This window comes from Histoplasma capsulatum (assembly GCF_000150115.1).
Source record: "Histoplasma capsulatum G186AR genomic scaffold supercont2.3, whole genome shotgun sequence".
In the NCBI taxonomy this organism is placed as follows: Eukaryota; Fungi; Ascomycota; class Eurotiomycetes; order Onygenales; family Ajellomycetaceae; genus Histoplasma; species Histoplasma capsulatum.
In genome coordinates this window covers 1337982-1361252 of record NW_025544803.1, presented here as the reverse complement: position 1 = coordinate 1361252, position 23271 = coordinate 1337982, and the positions used below count along the sequence as shown (strand labels likewise).

Here is a 23271-nt window from a genome sequence, read left to right as displayed (position 1 = left end):
TGAGTACTACCAAAGACCATGAAGGCAGTACATTTTACGAGCTGATGACAGATTCATATATCTGTGGGCTAGGGGATAAACCCACCATCGAAGGGCTCATAACAAAGCTTTTTCAAAACCCTTTAAACAGTAGACATATGAGTCTATCACAGATGCTGCAAACAGAGACTAGCATCGAAGGGCTTTGTTGCAGAACTACAGCATGCTCAGCATGCTGTAGTGGTTTATTAGGACAAAATACCAGATTTCTGAACACCAAGAGATTAGCCATCAATGGTTTGCTGTTTGGGCAGTCTTTGGTGTCGACCCATCCAGGGTACAACAGCACGGTCACTTACAATAACAAACATGTCTAACCTAGAAAGTCAGATTCCTCCCTCTCTATGCTAAAAAATGAATAAGCTGGAAAATTGTAGGCTGGAGATAATGAAACACCTCTTTCGGAAGATTTTGTAGCTCTTGTAGATTCCTGCAAGTTGGTGGTCTCATTAAGGTTCAGGAGTCTAACCAATTATTATTTCAGAACCTTGGAAGGCAGGCTATTCCTTATTCAAGTTAGACTCCATCTAAGCTTAGCTGATACATTGTAGCAAATTAATTTAGCTGACTATCCCGCCTCTACTTGGACATAACACTTCGCTCAACTTATTCGTATTTCTTAACACATTTAATTTACATTCCTAAAAGTTCTTTGAGATGACGCCTTATGCAAGGGAGTAAGCGATGGACTGTTTTCATCTTCAATCTCAAGTGGATTAGAACAGGCAAATTTATTAATCCTTCCAAATGCCATGACCAAGAGCAAAATTGAACTTGGAATAATCAGTCAGTCTGCAGGAATGGGAGTTTTCTCAGATTTGAGTGCAATATAATGGATTCGAGTTGCATGTTGTTTCTCTCTTCCTTTTTCTGAGTTCGGATGCTCAGCGATCTCTAGCTTGAGCTCTGGAGTTGCTTCTCTCCACTGCATTCTTCTTCTATTTCCGAGTCACTCTCCAGCGAAGACGACCAGAGCATATTTCTCTCCTTACATGGAGGATATTGTGGTGATATTGGCACTGAAGAGGACGCATCTTCATCGATGTTCCATCTCCCTTTGCCATGAATGTCAGCGGGGTCTTCTACCATCAGGGCCCTGAGCAGACTCTCAGAAAGCTCGCTTGATGTAACGGATCGTGCCAGAGAGGAAGGGAAAGATTCGATATCACTTTCATCTACTTTCCCATGTTTCTTCGGTCCCTGTCGCATATCATAGTTCGCGTCCCCATGATAATCGGTGTTGCTTGTCTCTCCACCAAAATCATTCAGTGCGTTGGTGGGAAGCCCCACCATCGAAAGCTTTTGGATGTCACGGAAACCTTTTTTATTTATGTTGGCTGATTTGGGTGCTAGCCTGGAGGGGGCCAGCTCCTCCTCTAAATAGCGTAACTTGTCCTAAGATGACAGACTGACCAGTTAACATGAAAACGAATGTTATTAGGAACCACATAACTATGGGCTGGAACATAAGTTATAGTTTGATACTACTTACTTTTAGCTCATCTATCTCCTGATGTATGCAAACCGTATTTCGAAGTGCCTCACGGCTATCAGTGACCATGTCCCTCATCTGGGTTTGGATATTTTCCATCTCCGTCCTAGCCAACGCAACTTCATTTTCTAGAGACCCTAAATAAGGAAGCTGGTTCATGGCTTCACGGATCGTCTGAATGTTCGACTCGAGGAGCCGTCTTTCCTTCAGATACACCATGGGCAGACTACCCAAAAGATTTGCATCAAGCCTTCTGACTGTCCGATGAAATTCTTCTGTAAAGTTTGGTATAAGATTCTTTAACCTGTCGATTTCAGAGTCTAGATCATCTTTCGCGGCGGTGAGGGAGTCCTTGAAATTTTCAATATAATCACGAAGCAATTCATCTCGTGTCGGCCAGGTCGTATACTCTGTCTTCAAGCCATGCGCAGCTTCCTTCAAGAGCACGCATTCCTCGAGTACTTCTTTTGAACACTGGGCGAATGTAGTAGTGATCGTCGCCATCTGCTGCTTAAGCTCTCCATCTGTAGCTTTTAATAATGCGAAAACTTCAGCTGAAGCTTTGATTAAATCCATCTTACTCAAAAGAAGATATCGTTGGAGCTCAAACTCAGCGTCCGCTTTGTCAATTCCACCATGCGTCGCTCTACCAGTGAGATATAACCCGCCCCTTTTCCATATGGTGTACATGAAAAGAAAGTAAGTACGTGCCGCACGGAGAAGAAGTAGTACGGCGCTGGCATAGATAATAAATATGAGGGCTTGGCCGAAGACATTTTTGCCATCAAAAAAGAATGTTTTGAGCGATTCCAAAAACCCTTCTATTTTGCCAACTTGGGAATGATCAGGTATTTCGATTAAAGCTCGCGGTTCAATAAAGTTTCTAGTCATAGTTGGTTCTACTACGTGGTCTGCCTCCGTCGGCATCGGTGCCAGAATTCCAGTTGGTATAGGCGTGGTCTGGGCGGTAGTATGTTGTTCCTCAGGGATATCAATATCTAGGACCTTTCCCAGCTTGCCCATAACATATGTGGAACGAAATCCGTCGTATAAACGCCATTCAAAACCGTTCGCCGGCTTGATATAAGTGAGCGGAATTTCCTGGAGTCCCTCAAATAGTAAAGCCACAGAGACTGACAAAATCACAAGCCCAATGAGGACCATGGCGATGATAAGCTCGAAATAGAGAAAGAAAATTGCTTGGATACCGTATTATGGGATGGAGGATAGAGATGCAAGGAAGTTTAGACGGGCATTTTGTCAATGTATAGGGAAATACTTTATGTGTCTGACTGAATTGATGCTATGCTCGATTTATGAGGACATTGCAGCAGTATGGTGGAAATATCATTGGGAGAGTGAACGAAATGGATTGCAAAACACAACAATAAAGTAGTAAGCTTACGGTGATTTTTGAAGGAACTCGAATGGGTTTGAAGGTGCCCGGGGCTACAAGACAGAATCCGTTGTAGCAGGCGTGAATAGAAAGAAGAAATAAGTGAGAAAAAATAAGGCTTGCCCTGAATGAGAATTTTTTGAAGCATTGATAGTGAAAGAAACCCTACAAGAACTGATAATCAAATTTGAATTAAAGACTAGTGGATAGGATTTAATGATATCCAACAATAGTGATGGCGGCAATTCAAAGTCAGCTAGCTTCCCTTCTCACAATTCTTTATGTCTGCTGCATAAAGAACAATGATAAAATTGTATAAATCAATGAACACTTACGAGCAAAGAGGTACGTTGGATAGGTTAATAATAGCATCAATGCCAAATGGATGTTTGACTGAGACTGGAAAGGAGATTCTTAACGAAACCCGTAACCCATTTTGTAAATAGTAGGGTACCGTAAAATGAGCACCTTGGAGAATAATTATGGTAAATAAAGAAGTTGATACAGTGTATAACAAAGAGTTCATTTCAAGTACTGATGCAGAAATATCCAATGTTTCTTGGGTATATGAGGTCAAAATTTAACGAAATAATACATACTCGAAGAACAAGAAAGGTGGAGTATCCTTTAACGATAAAAACGGTTGACATTATGAGTTGCCAGTGATGTACAGTACGACGCGCAACACTCGAGATATGACAATTGAGGTGAGATTTGATGCCAATTAATAAGAAATAATTGCTTCAATGATGAGAAAGACCCCTGATAATAATAAGGGAGGTTGGAGGTAGATGTGCCTTGCCGCCAATTATTCAAGCCGATTTGCGAGCACCACTCCATAGTATACTGCTGAGCTAATGCTCAAAAGGCTAACCAAGGAGCAGACCCCATGAACCTTGGCAAAGGTTTTGTTCAGACGAAGCATCTCCTTGGAGTGAGGAGCGGGATCATAGCACTTCTTTCCATCGATCGTCTCTATCCGCAGTATTAGCTGTGGATGCCCCAAAATATGGAGAGGGGGACTTTAACAAACCCTGATGTCTCCTCTGGCGCATGACCTTAGCAGTCATTGGGCCCAGGACCAACCTGTTTGTCAGGCCAGCTAGGAACATTGTAAGAAGTGGATATAACGCTGTCGTCCGGTTGCCTTCAGCCAATACTCCGGATAGCCCAGATACGCCGCGCCCCCCGAATGTCCTTTCTCCCGGGTATGTTAAAGCAACGACCACTGGTAGTGACGCTTGTAGAGTGAAGTAAACGGGAATCATTGACGCTTGGAGGGTGGAGAATTGAGGGCGGGGAAGTGTTCTGTATGCGATGATACCGCCCACAAAGGTCTACCAAATCTCAGTATCAAGCATAAGCGGACATCAGGCGACACATCATGAACGAACCTGATAGAGCTGGGCACCAAGAAGTGTGCCATAGCTAAATCATGGAATATTAGCTGTGGTGCAAGCATGGCTCAAAAATCGCGGAGTTATATAGATGGGCCAAACCTGATAACATGAAATGGTGCCAACGAGAATTCAACCATTCTTCACGATATTTCAGATAACTATGTCCTGTGTGTCTTCCTTGGATAGAGCAATAAACTGGCTCCTGGCTGGGAATAAAACCTGATGTAACAAGGATGAGGAGAACCTGCCAGCGCACGAAAGGAGCCGTCCTTGAGGCTTGGATGTTGTCGGCATCGTCATTGCCGGCGAGGCAATAACTATACACACGGGCCACTGCCAGAGAAGCCGAGTGCAATGCGGAACTGCCAACTTCCACATGATAAGCCACTAAATTCCACGACCCCTCAAGAAAGCATGTGACCTCGCGTCTGGGGCGTGTCTGCCTACAGCCAGCTCCTGACAGCTCTCTTCTTGGATAATACACTGGCCCATGATTGATTATTCTCTTCATCTCCGTCTTCCGTCTTCCCTGCACAGGAAAAGCGGTTTGAAAGATGGCGGACAAGGAAGCTACTGTGTATATTGTTGATGTCGGCAAATCTATGGGTGAATGCCATAATGGCAGGTCGATATCAGACCTTGATTGGGCTATGCGGTATATCTGGGACAAGATTACAACCACGGTATTACAATTGTAATTTCCTTGCATTGACCATATCTCACACGAATTATCTAGGTTGCTACGGGCAGGAAAACGGCGACACTTGGAGTAATTGGCCTCAAAACTGATGGTAGATTGTCTTCTCCGATATGTAAGATGTTTTGCTAACCATTTATGATAGACTCCAATAATCCATTATGGGAGAAGGATGAAGAGGAAAGCTATGCCAACATCTCCGTTTTCCAAGACATAAGCCAGTATGTTGAGACCTTGAGTTTTGTCGCTTTTGTATTTTTTCGGGCTAATAACTGTGTTCCTAGGATTCTCATGCCCCAAATTCGCGAGCTGCGTGAATTGATCAAACCTAGCCATACGTTAGAAGGCGATGGTACGTGTGATAGACCGAAATTTTGTGTTTGTTTTATTTTTAGATCTTTCTCTCATAGACTCTCTAGCAATATCTTCTCTGATCCTGGCAATTGATATGATTGTACGATATTGTAAAAAATTGAAGTACAAGCGAAAGATTGTCCTCGTTACAGATGGAACGGGTGCTATGGATATAGACGGGATCGATGGAATTGTGAGCAAAATAAACGAGGAGAATATTGAGCTTGTCATACTGTGAGTTGAATATTAGTTTTCGCCTTTCGCGACAGAATTTCATCTAACTTGGAAAAGTGGGGTTGATTTTGACGATCCGGAGTATGGGTTCAAAGAAGAAGATAAGGAGCCATTGAAGGTAGGCTTCACTGCCAAATACAAGAGGGACAATAGTGACCAACCCGTCAGGCCAAAAATGAGAGCCATCTGAAACAGCTTGTCGAGGATTGCGAGGGTATGTTCGGTACCTTGGAACATGCAATATCCGAGATGGAGATACCTCGAACGAAAGTTGTACGGTCAATGCCTACTTTCAAAGGTGACTTAAGGCTAGGGGATCCGGACCAATATTCATCTGCCCTAACTATCCAGGTGGAGAGATACTATCGAACCTATGCGGCTCGGCCGCCTGTTGCAAGTTCATTTGTTTCCTCATCTGCGTTATCAGAAGGACAAGAGACCGCTCAGTCGTCAGCTACTCTAGCGACCAAGGAGCCTAGCCAGGAACGAGGGGCTGGAGCTGCTTCCTTAACCGCTGTGAGAAACGCTCGGACGTATCAGGTGGATGACAAAGGGGCTGCAGGAGGTAAGCGAGATGTGGCACGAGATGAACTTGCCAAAGGCTACGAGTATGGACGCACTGCCGTGCATATCAGCGAGTCAGATGAAAACATCACCAAACTGGAAACGGAGGCTGCTTTGGAGTTTATAGGATTCATCCCAAGTGACAACGTTCGTAAATCCCTTTTCCATTTCGACACATTCAAGGCTGTTAATTCATGGACAATAGTTTGACCGTTATATGAACATGTCAACATCCAATATTATCATTGCGCAAAAGACGAATAATAAAGCTATCCTTGCACTTTCGTCGATAATTCACGCCTTGTTCGAACTTGAATGTTATGCTGTGGCAAGGCTGGTCCCAAAAGCTGGCAAATCTCCACTGGTAGTTCTCCTTGCACCTTCGATAGAGCCTGATTATGAGTGTCTCCTCGAGGTGCAATTGCCTTTTGCAGAAGACATGCGCTCCTACCGTTTCCCACCGTTGGATAAAGTCGTCACAGTTTCGGGGAAAACGGTGACTGAACATCGGAACCTCCCGAGTGATTCCTTGCTTTCCAGGATGGCCGAGTATGTCGATAGCTTGGAGCTCACAGAAAAAGATGAAGATGGGTGAGTGGTCAAACTTCTTGTAACAAGTCCTGAGAGCTTACTCTAGGCAGAGAAACCATCGAGTCTATGTCAATAGAAAATTCTTTTTCGCCCCTTTTGCATCGGATCGACCATGCCATTCGGTGGCGTGCGGTCCACCCCTCCGAGCCTTTCCCTCCGGTGCCCGAGATCCTTCAGAAATTATCACGTCAGCCAGAGGACCTACAAGCTCAGAGCGAAAATACCCTTGCTAATCTCATAGCAACCTCCGATGTTAAAAAGGGTACTTTATTCTTTTTCAAGAACACTACTGCATATAATCTTCATAGCTAACGACTGTTTTCTTATCGCAGTCCCCCCTAAGGCCAAAGGCCGCAAACGCGACCGAGAAATAGACAAACCGCTCTCGGGCTTAAACGTCGAAGAGCTTCTCCAGACAGAAAAACGTGTCAAGATCTCTCCTGATAACGCCATACCTGAATTCAAGCAATCGTTGGTTAATTCACAGGATCTCGACGCGGTCAAGGATGCTGTGAAACAAATGTCTTCCATAATCGAAAGCCAAATCAGACACAGTCTGGGCGATGCCAACTATGATCGGGCTGTCGAAGGCTTGGGAACCATGAAAGAGGAACTAGTTGCCTTTGAGGAGCCAACCCTCTATAATGACTTCATCCGCAACCTGAAAACGAAGCTACTAGGGAATGACCTTGGTGGGGATAGGCGCGAAATGTGGTGGTATATAAGGAAAAATAGGCTCGGGTTGATTGATAAGAGGCTCTCCGAGCTTTCCGACGTGACGGAGGAAGAAGCTCGCGCGGTAAGTAACCGCTTCCCATCTCATGCTTTACATCCTCTTAACCCCAAGGCCGTTTCTAACATCTGGTCAGTTTTTATCCGCAAAATAAGCAATAGATAGGGCGGTGGCGCAAGTTCACATGACACTGCTGCGATCCAGAATACGAATGGGAACCGTTTCGTTCATATTACTTATGGGATGACTTAATGACTTGGGTAGCCAAATGAACCTGTTTAATAATATTGTAACATGGCACTGATTATATATAATCCAAAAACCCTGGGGGAAATAACGGTAAACTGTCAAAATAAACGCCATTTAACGTAATTCATAGTGCCTGGCTAAATCGATTGCTCTCGTGAAAAAGTATGCAAGGATATTTCAGGATGCAACTGTAAGACAATCTAGGATATCTTTCCAACTCTCTTTTTCCCAATTTCGACCTTGCGGTTTACTCTGCATATTCGAGCTGTCAGTAGACCATTCCAGTAATAGCCAATCTCATATAATGAATCGGAACGGTGAAAAGAATCGCCACTGACCTGTCCGCATCCTCATCCACCATCTGAAGCATCTCATTCTGAATCTCTAACTCACTATTAATCGCAACTCCCAATTCCATCTGGCGCGCTAGAACCTTCCGTAGATCCTCCAAGCTCACATCCTGGTTCTCCATGATCTGCTTCTGCAACTGCAAGACGCCCTGGTTATCTAGCTCCCTCGTCTGATCCGTCTCTTTGCCCAATACCCGGCCCGGTCGGGGTTTTGACGCTCCGACAAGAGCTTCCTTATCCTGCACCGATGCAACGGCATTGTCCAACTTCGCCTTGGCGGACATGGAATTCAATAAATTTTCTAATCCATCTCTTTCCTTCCGAGCACTGGAGAGCAGGTCCTTCCTTCGCCTCAACTCACCGCTACCCAGCTTATCACCCCCCCACGTAGATCTGTTACCCAAATTCTTCAACCCGTCATCCAAGCCAGTCAGCAACGTCCCCACTCGAACAAGGCTGCTCTTCGCCTGCGCAGAGCACTCGTGTTGTTTCTGAGGAGTGGCAGCCTGATCGCGACGTGTGAGATAGAGTCTAGCATCGTGGAGTTGTGACTTTACATCGCGGTAGCAATCGAGCCAGGTAACCGGGTCTGTGATAGGGCCTGCATTGCCGCCGGCTCCTGGTGTCATGACCGCAGCATGTAAATGTGATGAGGCACGAGAGGAGCCGTTGCTCCGAGCAGCGCTGGGCAGATTGAGAAATGCACGCCAAGCGCTTGAATTACGCCATTGCGGGTCTTCTGCCTCGTTGATGGCACGTAGATACGCTTCCAGTCCCTCCCTGCGCTTCTCTCGATATACTGGGTTGGAGTTCGTGTTCGTGAACCAGGATTTTCCAGGTAGAGGAGCGGGCGGGGGGGCGGTTACTTGGCTTGATAATGAGGCATGGAAGGCAAGAAATTCTGAATAGCGCTTCTGGACAGTAAATGTACATAATGGGAGTCTAATGGAGATGTTATAGATGGTGTAAGGGCTCGGGGTCGTGGAGAGGGTAGTTGTTGGAATGGATATTTCGACGGCCGGAGCCATGACTAGGGCAGAAGGAAGCCTAGAGGCTGCGAGGTGGTAAGAGCGTCCGTATCTGTCCTTGATTGCATACTAGTCAAACGGAGAAGAGAGTTGCTAATGTTGTTCTAGAAGGAAGCTGTTTCAGAGGCTGAGTGTTGGGTAGAGGATCAGCTGGATGTAGTTGGTGGTTCAAGACAAGTCACGACTTCACGAACAGTCGGAAAAAAGCAATGACGCATGAGAGAGCGAACTTAAATAGACACTAGTATTTTAGGCGTGCAGATAAGTATGGGACCTTTCCTGCCACGAAGAGGCAATTTAGTGCAATGACATTTAGAAGCTTGCACATGGTATTTCTAAATTCTGAAGCAGAAAAATATTTCGTACGTGGCTGCTATTATGGTTTCAGGATGGCAAAGACGAAGAATCATCGAGGTAGTATCTCAAAATGGGAATACAATAAATATCAAGCACATATTTATTGACTGGCTGTTCGCGAATGTCGCAGCCAGCAACAACTAACCATCTTCTCCCTTCCCACGAAAGACACCGATTTCAACAATCACAGCTATGTATAGAAATTGTGTGAATAAAATGGTTCAGTATGTCGCATGTGGAGTTAGGGAGGTTGAGCGGCGTCTCACAGTCCATGGCTGTTTCCTTCCTTTGCCATTTTGAAGGTTCCGTTGCCTCTGCATTTATAACATTCAACACTCGCTGGCCCCATGGGCCAAATCCAATTGCATAGACAAATCAACCTTTCTATTACTCAAAATGTCTGAGCAAATTGTGCAGAGACCAGCGTCGCCAGGGGGTTCGGCAGATTTCAATATCCCGATCACCATGCACAGAGCGGATACCATTCATTTGACTCCCTATTCAGCACCGCTCCCGAATGTGGACGATGACCATGACGCTCAAGTTGAGCGAAAAGGGCGTTCTCCTACTCGATCTCGCGTTAAAGAAGATAATCGCTCGCCGTCGATGCAATCTCTGCTCCCTGTTTACTCAAATCGAGATGGGCGAAGAACACTGTTACTCATCTACATCCATGGCTTTGTAGGGTCGGATACCAGCTTCAAAAAATTCCCCGCGCATGTCCATAATCTGCTTTCTGTTATGCTCTCTGAATCGCACGTCGTTCATTCCAAAATCTATCCCCGATACAAGACAAGAAAAACAATCGAACTTGTTAGGGATGATTTGAGTTATTGGTGAGTGGCTTCCCTTAACTTTTTCTCCCCCTTCTCGCTAGGGGATATTCACACTGATATATCACATTTCATTGATAGGCTGTGCCCTCATGAATCTCCTGATACAGACATCGTGCTAGTTGGACATAGCCTAGGTGGAATTCTTGCAGCAGAGATTGCCCTCCTTGGCCCCGCTGATTCACAGGGCCCAGAAATGTTTAAGCATCGGATTATGGGGACTATAAACTTGGATGTCCCATTTCTGGGCCTGCATCACCGTGTGATCACCACCGGCTTCGGGAGTTTGTTTAGGTCCAAAATCAAGAAAAAGGACCCGCGAAATCAACCTTTTCCCGTTGACTCCTCAATCATGAAGCCCTCCATTTCTTCCCCTGATGATCCTAACTTCGACCCGCTGTTCCCGAATGACACCCGACTTACAGAACGATCACAGCTTGACGGAGCTTTTAATTTTATACTTAAAAATTCTAGCCAACTCGTGGATGCGACTAAGAAATATATTTCTTCGCATGTGGAGTTCGGCTTGTGCATTGCTGACTACTCTGGTCTCAAACGCCGATATAGGCGTCTGAGAGAATTGGAGGATGTTGACGACTGCAGTCCAAGGCAGGATGGGAGCGGCCGGTCATATCGCCGTATTAGATTTATTAACTACTACACTGCGTCCACAGGAAAAATAAAATATCCTGCTAGTGGAAGTACCGGTAACAATGCTCCTAATACAAGTGTGCTGGACGGAAGGTCAGTGAGCACAGCGCCCACGTCTCCCTCCGAGCTTGGCCACGTTATATCATTATCTGTCGATCCTCGCACACCAACGGAAGAAAAGACAGGGAATTCGGTCGCTTTGTCGCAAGCAAAAAATGAAGAAGAAATTAGTGCCGAAATTCACCAATTGGTAGTAGAACATACTCACAGTGCACCAGAGAACAGTCATACTATCCTGGCGGAAGATACATATCTTGATTTCCCACCTCAGCCGCGCCGACCACCAGAGTTTGACCCAACCTCCTATGTATCAAAAGCCCTCTTAAAGGAAGCCCAAAAAGACCACTCCCGCCAAATGAAGGCTTATGAGAAGGTAGTGAAAGAACGGGAAAAGAAAATAAAAGCTGTCCACAAACTCACCAGCAAGCAGGAACTAGCTGCAGAAAAGGAACAGATGCAGAGAAACAAAGAGCCATTATTTCCAACCTCCTCCCCAACCAACCACAGCCACTCACCTCAAGCGAATGGAGTTCTATTAGACGGCAATAATGAAGTCGAATCCACCCGTAAAGTCAAAAAGGACCGGAAATTTTGTGCTCTCCCTCCAAGAGAAACTAATGGTGAGCGGGATCCATTGTGGGTGAGGGTCTACATGGAAGGAGTGGATGAAGTCACTGCTCATCAGTCGCTATTCGTTTCTCGAAATGCGGCATACGATCGACTAGTGGGAGATGTGGCTGCTCGCATCGAGGGATGGGTGCAGGATGATCTGACGACGCAGGTTCTAAAGAATGCTTTGGAAGAAAAAGAGTAGCCTGTGTGGTTTTGTGAGATATATCTGACGATATTTTGTTGCGACGCCCCATCAACCGGGGTCAAGGTGTATGGAGAAGACACGTGGGTGTGTTTGCTCCCGAGGTCAACTCGCCTTGACCAGATCCTCGCTCTTCATGTTTACCATTATCATTCTTATTAACTGCTTTCGATGGCAGGCTTTGTCATTTTACTGCTTTGATACGGCTGCATAATGATAGACCTGCATGGTTCGAGATGTTTGGTTTGGCTCACAGCAAAGTTACTAGCTCTGCATCATCATTCTTCTTCCTCCCATACCAGAAAACGGGTTTCAAATCATCAGATGTCGACTCCTTAAGTGATGGATAAAAGGTAATCGATATGGCCTATAGCGCAACCATATTTATTCAAAAAATAAAGAAAGCAAGTAAGCAAGAGAGGTTGGATCGGGGATTTCAGCAGCCAATAAATTTCACCTGACGCAAGCTGACTACCAAGCAAGACCTATATCTTCCTCCCATATATCGCGAAACTCAAGCAGGTCTCTCTGTCCGTAGAATTCTCCAATAACACTAATTATCATATCGAGCATGGCGCGGGTATATTGCTGCGCATTTCTAGATTTGTAATCATCATCCACCTTGCCTTCTCCGCCTTCTTCATCGTTATTCTCCTCTCTCTCGATCTCACTTTCCCCGGGCTCTAGTTTATCACTCGTATGCTGGACTTGCAGTCTTGCTTGGAGACGTGCTTTGGCTGCTTCGAGTTCGTCCTGAGTGTCCACGCCGTTAGATGACGAGATAATGTCTCCGTTTGCTTCCTCATGTCCTAATATCCCATCTGCACTGGCAGCATCATTCGTAATATCCAGTTCATCCACTTGGCCATCATCCCCATTCCCATTCCTGTTAATATTCTCCCCAGTACCAACTCCTTGCTCCTCTTGCTCCTCTTGGTTTTCTTCGACCTCTCCTTCTCCTCCCTCCCCACCCTCCATATCAAATTCGCCCTCCAGACCCTGAGCCTCCACAACCTCACTTTCCCGAATCTTCACCAAAATCCTAGCCGCCCTCTTCCCCAACTCCCTTATATCCCCCACTTCCTCACTTCCCATTTCCCCCACAGTTCGACAACGGCCCAAGAGCCCCCATGCCCATGCACCTAGTCTCTTCACCTGCGCCCTGTCATTTCCCCTAACCGTCTTAGATAACAAGCGTGCAACAATGGCAAGAAGCCCCAGCACACTTTCCATATCCATGCATGCCAACTGCGCCATGCGAGGGTCCATTGTCTGTATTATTTTCTCCCATTCAGCCCTGGCATACTTGTTGGATCGGGGGAGAGAGATGGGCTGTTCCGCGCCTAGAGAAGCAATCACGGATGCTGGTGGTGTGCATTTTAGGGTTGATCGAAGAAGAAGGAAGCGGTGATGGAGTAGGTTGTAGTATATCTCTTGCGCATCAGGAGCGCTTGTGTGGGATGCTTCGGCTTGGGGGTTTTGGGAGGAGTATGCGACATAGACTCCATCCGAGTAAAAGCCAGTCTGGCCGCTCTCTACTTCCTTGGCCATGGTGTCGTCATCGTTAGTTTTATTTCCTTGAGCTTCAAGGGTTCTCGAATTATCCTTGTCTTGACGGACGGTGTTGGAGACGAATATCGCTGGAAGTGTTCGTGCTTCAGATCTATTATCAAAGGCATGACACCGCGCAAAACGTACGGCGGGATATTGCCATCAGCATCACTTTACTATTGCCAAAGCTGCATGGAGAGAATAAATATACATATGAACAAAAACTTCTTAGCCGCAGGAAGTTCAATGTTTGTAAAGGCCTGGGGTTAAAAAAAAGAAAGAAAGTTGCTTACCGGACCATACGCAGATACTCGATTCCATCCTCTGGAGGGCCGTAGCACAATTGTTCCTCATCTCCAAGATCGTCCAGTCCCGGGAATGCATGTTTCTGCCCATAGACGGGGTCATTTTTGGGCTGAAGGCGTGCTGTGGTTGGTGTTTTGGGGGTTGGAGGGTATGATTCCTCATCATCGTTGGAGTCTGTAGGACGGGGCCTTTTGGGATATGGAGGGCTGCTCGATTCTGAAGAAGGTTCCTTGCGCTTGTCAGGCATGTTTCCTGATATCGTATGCGACAAGATACATTCCCTTGTAGAGTGTCGCGTTGTCCAGAGCTTGGTGCTCAATATGAGATTATTGGTGAATTTTTGGTTTTTTGCCGCAGCTTGGACCACCTTAGGATTTGAGCATAAATAGCTCCGCCAATCTCGAAATACAAGGTCTAGACGCAGTTACGAGTGTGTTCATTTAACGCCAATGCGCTGTCGAAAATCATGGTATATTTATGTAAAATTTGATTTCATTATTTCATGGGATTTTATATCCGAGAAAATCCCTGACTTTTCCCATCATTTCTACAGATACTGCCTACTCTCCTGGTTAAAAAAAGCGATAGGCTTATGGGCGAAGGCGTTGCGGGTCACGGGGAAACAGTGTCGCTAATCGGATATTAGGAAGGCCTAGGAAAAACATAACAATACGATTTAGACCGAGTCCTCCACCAGCATGTGGAGGACACCCCTGCCTAAACGCCCCGATGTAGTCTTCAAATCCTTCAGCGTTTGGATCAATACCCTTAGCCGACATTGCAGCTTCAAGCTCCTTCGCTTCATTAATTCGTTGTGCGCCCGACATAATCTCCTCCCCTCTCATGAAGAAATCATACGAATTGGAGAAGGTGGGGTCGTCGGGACAGGGCTTCGTGTAGAACGGTCTGACGGCCATGGGAAACTTGTCAAGGACGTAGAAGTCTGTATCATACTTCTCCCGAATAATTCGGCCAAGTTGCTTTTCCATTGCTGTAGACAGGTCATTTTCAAACCTCTCTTGTTCAGTGACATCCACTCCGGCTTCCTTTAACAAAGCCACCCCCTCCATGTACTTCAGCCTAAGTGCCTTCCCATCTTTAGGGAGTCTAAAATCACCGGCTTTTGGATACGAGCGCTGGATGACCTCGATTTCCTTTTTGAATCGTATCTTTAACTCGCTCAAAATAAAGACTAGGAGATCTTCGGCGAATTCTAAAACTTCGTGGTAATGGCTCTGAAATGTTTTCTCAAAATCGAGTCCAACAAACTAGTAAACAATAGAACCTGTTAGCTTTTGCGGGCAATACCACCCCAGATCAAAAGTCTCCATCACTACTCTCTCACCTCTGTTAAATGTCTATGAGTGTTGCTTTCCTCAGCTCTAAACACGGGACCAATTTCGAAAACGCTCTCCATATCGCCCGCAATGCACATTTGCTTATATAACTGAGGACTTTGCGCCAAATACGCCTTCCTTTTAAAATATGTCACTTCGAACACTCCAGCGCCGCCTTCAGACGCATTCGCAGTGAGCTTCGGCGTAGAGATCCATCGTGAACCACTTTTCAACATGTATTCCATAAACAGTTGGGCAACACCGCTGGAAATCCAGGTAATTGCCTGACTGGCTTCCGTCTGAAGGTCAAGTACACGGTTATCCAAGCGAGTTTTCAGCGTGACATATGGAGCTTCTGATTCAACCTCTTCCGTGACGGATTCAGGTGGGGGTCGTTCCGCGTCCTTGACTTGCATAGGAAGCATATGTGACGCTTGCGCAACCATGTAGACTTTCCGAATATGCAGTTCCAAGTGTTTTACTGTGGCCGACGTTACTGGTATTTCAGCTTTCTTAACGATGGCAGTAACTTTAACGATGGAATTCACGTTTATTCCTCCGATCCATTTCACCATGGGTCTCGAGATTTCGTCGCTCGCACTAACCACTGCCTGCATCTTTTTACCCTGTTGTCGCAGCATCAGGAATGCCAGCTTTGCACTCTGTACCCGGGCATTGTCGACACGCGCAACGACTGTGACATCCTTTTCGCAGAGTTCCTCCGACAGGTCCAGGAGGTTCAACACTTGGACCTTGTCTGCGGAATCTGGGATGGGTCCGTAGAGGTGTTTCGAGAAGTCCGCCGCCTGACTGGCTTGTGCAGCTGCTTGTTCCTGAGCGGCACGCTTAGCTGCTTTCTCTGCCTTTTCCCTTTCTTTAGCAGCTTTCTTGAGCGCACTTTTGCTTGGAGGAGCGGGGTCTCCAGCGGGGGGCTGAGAACCAAGGGAATTCTCGGGCACGTCACCGTCGTCTTTTGAACGAACAGGGAGCGTAGGATTTTGCTCCATGATTTCCTTCAGTAGGACTTTCAGCGGTAATTGACAATTGGGGGTGCGTATAGTTAAGGGAAGCAGCTGAGGCTGTTGGTCTCCTTTTTCCGGTGCGGAAGGAGGGGAGTCAGAGTGCCTCTACCAACCCCACCAAATGGAAAAACTTAGCAGCCCTAAGCCCTACCTGGGGTTAGTGAGCGAAACTACCTTTCGACGATAGCAAGGTCAAATGGTTAACTAGATAGTGGAATCTTCGATCATGCAGTATATTGAAATTTTAGTTTCATAAAATATCCACAGATGATACATCTCTTACATTTCGTTTGTGATAACAAAATTGACTTTAAATGGAGTCTTGAATACTATATTTATGAGATCTAAGAACTCTATAGCTCTTGCACGAATAATCTATCACCGAACCATAAACAAAGAAAACCAAACAAATGCTAGATTACAGGCGAAAAAAGCAGGATAAGGTGCGCGAAGCCAGGATAACTCTCAATTACGAGGCCACTGCGACTGGGCTAAGCTCCATTCAACGGCCTGCTTTACGCCTTCGACAATGACCTTGGGCGGCCAGGTTAGCGTCCCACCCGAGTATACACCACTTTTCAGGAGAATGGAATTCCACTTGGTCCCAACGGGGCTCTTATAGGAATTGGCTCCTTGGATGTCAGACTCAGGGTTGTCACCGACCATGTACACTACCTCAAGAGGCCGTAAGTTCTCAGCGGGAAACAACTTCTCTCTTTCCTGGTTCAACCTCTTCTCAGCGAATCTAAATGTTAGTTCGCAAGGCTTCCCAATCACCGTCTTTGCTAATGTGGCTCCCCCGGTCATCGCTGCCCACACACCTTCAAGGGACGCTTTAAATGCTCCTTGACCCAGCCTTGGCTGATGGTATTGCGCAGCCCATAGAAGATCCGGGTTGGAGAAATACAACGGCGGCTGGCCATCTTGCTGGTAGCCCCGGTTTGGTAGGTCTGGGTTATTATTTTTAGAAGAATATGTCCCAATGATACCTTGGGATGAGAGCAGTATATCGATGATGATTTGGATATCCAAAGCCCAATCTCTCGGGTCATTAAATACCAGTATTGCATCAATCTTAAGGCTTTTTGAAGGATCGGCCGCGTCTATTTGACGCGGAAGCTGACTTGCAAACCGTCCGTAGTAGTCGCTGAAAGCATCAGAAAAAGGCCAAATCTCCGGGTGTGATTGGAAGATATCGCCAGGAGTCACGACAGACCTAAATCCATACCTGTACATGACGCTGTTAGCAGATGCCTGAAGAGAAAACAATAGGATAGTGAGAAGGCAAGGATGGCATACTCTTGTGCGACAGAGCGACACTTCCCATTTCCGCCACCAACGACTAGAACGCATTTGTCCTGCAATGCTTCCTGCGCTTCATTGCCTTTTACCAAATCTGCGAAAGGAGTGTGACTTTGGATAATCATATCAGTGTCCAGAGCGACATGGAGGCGTTGGCTCAATTGCGCAATTCTCTCTTTCTCATGCATTCCTCCACCATTTGTTACAAGTACGAAAGGGATTCTCTCCCTTTTAAGGAGTTGGAGAGATTCAGCTGCTCCGGGGAGCGGTCTCGATGACCGGAGAAGAACCCCATCTATACTGGTCATGTATGTTAACCCTGCAATTTAACACAAAAAAACAACGTGCGCATGGCTTACTCAAAGGCAAAACCAAAATTTGGTGTTACACGCTGAGATGAAACGGAAGAGCTGAATTGCTTTCGAATTGACGATGCCTGACAGCCGTAAAACGATTGACGGAGTGGTTGGTGAAGGGTGGAAAGGCGCATGGCTAGTTCAGGCTGTGGGCGGCGGACGGCAAAAGTTTCGGCTACGAGTACGGAACGCAGGCACAATCAAATCACAACAGTAACCCCAGTCCCACGGGCCAATTGATAAGCATAAGAAAAAGGGATGCCGTTGGCGGGACTGTTTCGGGTTGGGGAGCCCTGAATATGGCAATCAAGGCGTTGGCGACCTTTTGTTCTCTGTGAGACGTGGACGATTTATTTTTGAGCCGCTGACGGCAACCCGAAAACTCAAACGTCATCGTCCCTGCGGTAGTTATTTATCAGCGTGGCAGCCAGGATGGCAATGCTGATATAGCCGGGCAGAAACTGGTGAATATGTGACTAATATATTTTCTTGACTTTTATTTCCGTCCCATAATGTCTCAATATAGAAGCCAAATGCCTTTATTTATCCCGGTAGAGATTATCATCCACATCCTTTCCTACTTGCGAGAGCAACCGCAGCCCATTCGCCAGAATACACTCTACTCCTGCTGCTTGGTGTCCCGACTGTGGTACTCAGCTGCTCTCCCTTTGCTCTATGAGAAGCCATACATAACTGGGGCGAATTTCGATGGTTTCACTCGAGCAGTCTGCCCATCAGTGCAGGCGTATGCTCCAAGAGGTGACCTCGGGCGTTTCGTCCGCCGTTTGGATTTCTCGAAACTCGTCCACAACCTCACGACTAGCTTGACGACAAGATATCTGGGACGAGTTAAAGACAATGTTGAGGTTTTTATTGCGCCGGCAAGCGGTTTTTCGTAAGATGCCTGTCTTCTCATAAATATGTTTAAAACTCTGGCCGTTTCAGCTGGCGTATTGTTCGTGGAGGGATATTATATGCTATATATCTATCTACTTGGGCAAATATACAAGACTGATCCATATTTATAGGGCAATTAACCTCGTCACTCTTTCCAAATGCAAAAAGCTTCGCTCCATAGATTTATTACACGTAATCAGAAAAATCGAATTCGAAGCCATCAAGAAGGCTCTCCAACACCTGGATAATCTCCGTCGTCTGCGCTTACCCAGGAGCACAAACATCACTACGGTAGCAAGTCACCTGTCCTGGCCACCAAATCTCAGAACGCTTGAAATCAGCGGAACGCTTGATCGTACCACAATTCTCACATTCGACTGGCCGCCGAAGCTCTCCAGCCTAACGCTAGCAGGGAAAGCCCTCAAAGATCCAGCATTGATACCAGCCGTCCTGAACAATTCCTATCTGCGCACCCACTTGAAAAGCTTGAGAATCCCATATGAAATGCATTACACGCCTCAGCATGCTGAGCTTCTACTTCATTCTATTCCCAACTTGCATTACCTTTCGATCCAGGGGGATTTGGCCAAACCGCCGTTCTTCCATACCCTCGCTTCGTTGCCTTGGCCGCTACCATTAGAGATCCTCGCCTTTGAGCAATCCCAGGGATTTCCAGACTTTTCGAAGGAAGATTTTCTTCATGCGCTGGATGGGGGGTTAAGGAACCTTCGATTGCTTGGGTTACATGAATCTCATCCATCTAGGCTGAGGATCGTGTCTGATGACGAACTCGATGAGTTGTTGAGGCGTAACGCTCAGAGAGCAGGTCACTCTCGGGATGAGATTGAGAGTGGAGATATCCCTGTTGGAGTTTATCATTTTGGTTAATAGTTTTATACGGGACTGGGCTTTCGGTGTAAACTTATGGACTCAGCGATTTTGGAATATTTAACTTGGCTTATATCATATTTCATAGCATTTCGTGAGCTATTACCGCGATGAAGAACCCAATGATTTTCGGCGAGCTTCTAGATATCATATTTTATAGAAGTAGGTATGCATGGAATGGATAGACAGAAAATAAAAGCTTCACCTTAAATTTTTGAAACTAGTGTGATGTGGTTGTTCTAGCCTTGAGAAAGCCCGTGATTACTGTTTAAAAAAGAGAATATCAAATATAAAGGCAAGGAAAAAACGGGAACACGCAAACAGGAAACATGTAGTTGACGAGAAAGATATGGTGGGAGAAGAAAGAGATTGCTCTCAATCTACAGAAGACATGTTACGAGCATGGAAGGCAACGATATATGTAGGGTTTCTTCCACGAACACCACGCATCACATTTAAAAGCGCTGGGAACCTCCCATCGAGAGAAATGTATGCGTCAGAGAGCTGACAGGTAGAGAAGAAGAAGTGGAAGGGGGGCGGAAGGGGGGGGGGGGGGGGGGAGGAGTAGCAAACGGGTATGAATTATCTACCAAAAGTCGATAGGCGCAATTTTCAAAGGTATCAAAGATGATTGGGTTTGAATCAGGCAACAGATGCGACGACTGTCGCAGCAACGCCTTCTTCTTCGGCACGAACAGTTACTTTGGTCGTCACACCGGATTTGGCCGAATATGCCATTCTCACCAAGGCTGCCACTCTACCGCCAGAAACAGTCTTGCCGTACAATTTAAGTGCATGTGTCGTATTGTTGAGGACCACGTCTGTGCCCTCGAGTGGTTGAAGTGATAGTGTTGCAACAAGTTGCTCGGTTGCATCTGTGCGTAAGAGGGAACAAACAGTTAGTAGGAAAGCCTCTGAGAGGGTGAACTAATGTACAAAAAATTGTAAAAAATACATCTATTTTGAGGATGGGTAGCTTACCTTCAATACCTTTCACGTTGGAAAGTTGGAGTGTTTCGCTAGCTTCTTCACCGTTCGCACCAGTTTGTTCCCAGACGTGATCGAAGCTTCCAGCAAAGGCAGGAATGACATAGTCACTACCAATTAGATCTAAATCTTCAACTTGATATTCATCCTCGTAGCCAGTCTCTTCCGGATCGCCAGTAGTAGGATCGATTTCTTTGCTAGTGAACTTCAGGTTGTTCGTAAATGACGTTACAGGGAAATTATGTTCTCCTCCAAGTTTCTTAAAAGCAACATAAACTATTCCGGGTTCATTTGTCATAAGTTTCGGCGCTGGCACGGTGAGGGTATTTGGTCGCCTAAATCGAAGAATTGGATTCGCTTAGTGGTTCGTGGTTTTCAAGTACCTCAGATGCACTACGTGTTTTTGATATCATATTGCAAGACAATATGTTCCTTAAAGATATGTTTAACAGCGCTGACGACATACTCCGTCTCACTTTCGGTTAGTTCAACAGGAGTAGATGATTTGAGCAGTGTTCCGTAAGCCTTGAGCTCCGGTATTTGGACAAGTTGTTCTGCGTATTTTTGGGTCGAAGCAGCAGCAGCAGCAACTCCATCGACCCCAGCGGTTGATTTTGCCTTCGATGGAGTCATAGATGGGGCCTTGAGAGTTGGTGTCGCAGTCGTAAGCTTCTTGGTTCGCTCTTCAGCAAGGGCTTGCTCTTGTGATACAACTGGAATGGTGTTGAGGTCGAACGCTGCCGCAAAAGTTTCCTTATCTGTTGCAGTAACATACATGACGAGTTGATGTTCAAATGTAGACAAAGAAAACATCGAATCTAAGAGGCATTAGTTTAGGGCTATCCATCTAAAATATCGCGCACAAGGGATCCTTACCGGTTTTAATAAATCGTTCCGCCAGTTCATCCTCCTCTTTCATCAGTCGTAGGTTAAGAGCCGCACGATCACGGACTTCGTCATCAGTGTCATCCAAGCATCGGGCCAATAGAACGTTTACACTTCTCTTAAGCTCTGGGTCCTTTTGGCCAACACCAAATTTGGCCAATGCCGTCACTGCAGCAGCACGAATTACCGCATTTTCCAAAACGACCCTATTATAGATATACCGGATATACTTCGTCGGTTGTGAAGTCTTGGGTCCCTCAACACCTAGGAGATGTAATATCCTGACTGCGAGCTTGGTGAATTCGCAATCTTCAATGAATTCACAGAGATGTGCGAGAGCTAGACAACTTCAGTTTATAGAACAACTATAATAGGCAAGTGAGAGTTACTTACCATCTTCTTTGCTTCCAGGGACAAATTTGATAAGGTCAAACATGCTCTCGACTACACTTCTTTTAAATTCATAGCCGCCTTCATCCCTGAGTATGCCGCTGAGGAACGCAAGCATGCCAGCTTGCTTGTGTGGGAACTTAAGACAGAGTGTTCTGATAGCCTCAACGATTGTGATTTTGAATTCGTCGGTAGTATCAGCCATAAATCCAGAAATCTGGGTCATCAGACGGTCAACGCTAGCTTCATTGCCAGTTTTAAGGAGCGTCGTAATTGCAAACGTTGCAATGGATCGATTACTGTTGGATATCAAGGCTTCAATATCTTGGTTGCATGGGTTGACAACGTTGGGCTTGAAGGATGCCAAACTGTGCAAAGTCCTGATGGCAGCAAACTTGGTGATGGGGCGAGGAGACGAAAGAAAGAGTTGGAGGACATGAACCGCTTGGGACGCTTCCGCATCTGTGACATCCCTCATTTGGCAGATTGCTCGGGCAGCCTCGAAATTGACCATCTCATGCTTATGGCGAAGCCAACCGTCGAGCATTTGCATCATCGGCTTTCGAAGGCTCTGGTCCTCATCTGCCAATTGAGCAGCCAACCTGACAAGCAACACAAGTGCACCAGGGCTCTTGACCGCGCCCGCTGCACCATACTGTTGAACCATCTTTACCAAAGCCATTCTGTCATGAGCACGCATCTGATAAAGAAGACCAATTGCGTGATATTGGGTCATATAGTTCGTTTGTGAGATAGGGTGTGCTTGTCCACTCGTGAAACCAAGGAAACTGGTGGACTGTTTGCTTGATGAAGCAGCCTCCTGGGCTTCGCTCTGCCATCTTCGAACAACGTCGCGAGCGACGGGGAGGAGATGATAGGAGGAAACAAGAGCGGCTGACGAGACTGAAGGAGTTTTGTCGACAATTGCGGTTTTTATCAGACGCTCAATCGCTTGAACCGTTGTAGCCTTTCGATAATTAGTATACAACCGAAAATTCCAACATTCAGATAAAAGGCGGATCGTACATCTATAATGCGGCACAATGCTCGAATAGCATTAGCCCGGTAGAGGACGTCGCTTCCAACGGAAGTATCCTTCATAATTATGGAAGTAGACATGATAACATCATCTGCCGTGCCGGCCAACTCCTTCAAGATCAGATATACCATTTGTCGCAGCGAAGGATCCTTGTTCTGGAAAAGTTTCGAGATGCCAAAGAACAACGTCGTAGCCTCGTTCGTCGGGAACTTCTCCCCGGTGAAGAGCAAGACGGCGATTTTGGTAAGTAGTGTCCGACATTTTCGCGGTGATATAGGCGAGGAATTGAATAATCGTGCTGTCCCAATGTCAGCTGTAAGTTCTAGTCGCTCGTACCGAAGCCAGTTCCGCGCACTGTCACCCACCATCTTGGAAAACAGAAGTCCTATCCAACTTCATCATTATTTGATCAGCATCTTCATCTTTCTTAACGTAGCTCATCTTTGCAATGCAGCGGGTCGACTGGGGT

General features: G+C 46.2%; 9 protein-coding genes across 9 annotated transcripts; 3 read left to right on the top strand and 6 right to left on the bottom strand.

Annotated features, from left to right (window-relative positions):
- Positions 1-933: 933 nt before the first annotated feature.
- Positions 934-2695, bottom strand: HCBG_02615 (uncharacterized protein; the record flags this gene model as incomplete). Its single annotated transcript, XM_045429664.1, has 2 exons — positions 934-1434; positions 1532-2695. 2 exons carry the CDS (start codon positions 2693-2695, stop codon positions 934-936), a joined length of 1665 nt encoding a protein of 554 aa, XP_045289559.1.
- A 1040-nt stretch (positions 2696-3735) lies between these two features.
- Positions 3736-4627, bottom strand: HCBG_02614 (uncharacterized protein; the record flags this gene model as incomplete). The annotated part of the gene is made up of 4 exons (XM_045429663.1): positions 3736-3902; positions 3961-4264; positions 4322-4355; positions 4584-4627. 4 exons carry the CDS (start codon positions 4625-4627, stop codon positions 3736-3738), a joined length of 549 nt encoding a protein of 182 aa, XP_045289558.1.
- A 254-nt stretch (positions 4628-4881) lies between these two features.
- Positions 4882-7654, top strand: HCBG_02613 (uncharacterized protein; the record flags this gene model as incomplete). Its single annotated transcript, XM_045429662.1, has 11 exons — positions 4882-5010; positions 5064-5118; positions 5170-5245; positions 5309-5376; positions 5444-5612; positions 5670-5730; positions 5781-6323; positions 6382-6767; positions 6818-7029; positions 7100-7566; positions 7637-7654. The coding sequence occupies 11 exons, from the start codon at positions 4882-4884 to the stop codon at positions 7652-7654; spliced, it is 2184 nt and encodes a 727-aa protein (XP_045289557.1).
- A 112-nt stretch (positions 7655-7766) lies between these two features.
- On the bottom strand, positions 7767-9279 carry HCBG_02612 (V-SNARE; the record flags this gene model as incomplete). The annotated part of the gene is made up of 2 exons (XM_045429661.1): positions 7767-8001; positions 8088-9279. The coding sequence occupies 2 exons, from the start codon at positions 9125-9127 to the stop codon at positions 7950-7952; spliced, it is 1092 nt and encodes a 363-aa protein (XP_045289556.1).
- A 601-nt stretch (positions 9280-9880) lies between these two features.
- HCBG_02611 (uncharacterized protein) lies at positions 9881-11842 on the top strand (the record flags this gene model as incomplete). Its single annotated transcript, XM_045429660.1, has 2 exons — positions 9881-10320; positions 10399-11842. 2 exons carry the CDS (start codon positions 9881-9883, stop codon positions 11840-11842), a joined length of 1884 nt encoding a protein of 627 aa, XP_045289555.1.
- A 471-nt stretch (positions 11843-12313) lies between these two features.
- On the bottom strand, positions 12314-13946 carry HCBG_02610 (uncharacterized protein; the record flags this gene model as incomplete). The annotated part of the gene is made up of 2 exons (XM_045429659.1): positions 12314-13482; positions 13697-13946. The coding sequence occupies 2 exons, from the start codon at positions 13944-13946 to the stop codon at positions 12314-12316; spliced, it is 1419 nt and encodes a 472-aa protein (XP_045289554.1).
- Positions 13947-14171: 225 nt separating this feature from the next.
- HCBG_02609 (aspartyl-tRNA synthetase) lies at positions 14172-18012 on the bottom strand (the record flags this gene model as incomplete). The annotated part of the gene is made up of 6 exons (XM_045429658.1): positions 14172-14967; positions 15045-16161; positions 16342-16387; positions 16532-17286; positions 17358-17660; positions 17720-18012. 6 exons carry the CDS (start codon positions 17848-17850, stop codon positions 14290-14292), a joined length of 3030 nt encoding a protein of 1009 aa, XP_045289553.1.
- A 128-nt stretch (positions 18013-18140) lies between these two features.
- Positions 18141-19718, top strand: HCBG_02608 (F-box domain-containing protein; the record flags this gene model as incomplete). Its single annotated transcript, XM_045429657.1, has 2 exons — positions 18141-18611; positions 18745-19718. 2 exons carry the CDS (start codon positions 18229-18231, stop codon positions 19499-19501), a joined length of 1140 nt encoding a protein of 379 aa, XP_045289552.1.
- Positions 19719-20143: 425 nt separating this feature from the next.
- Positions 20144-23243, bottom strand: HCBG_02607 (coatomer subunit gamma-1; the record flags this gene model as incomplete). The annotated part of the gene is made up of 7 exons (XM_045429656.1): positions 20144-20376; positions 20483-20823; positions 20886-21306; positions 21365-21712; positions 21767-22730; positions 22790-23100; positions 23168-23243. 7 exons carry the CDS (start codon positions 23241-23243, stop codon positions 20144-20146), a joined length of 2694 nt encoding a protein of 897 aa, XP_045289551.1.
- Positions 23244-23271: the final 28 nt, after the last annotated feature.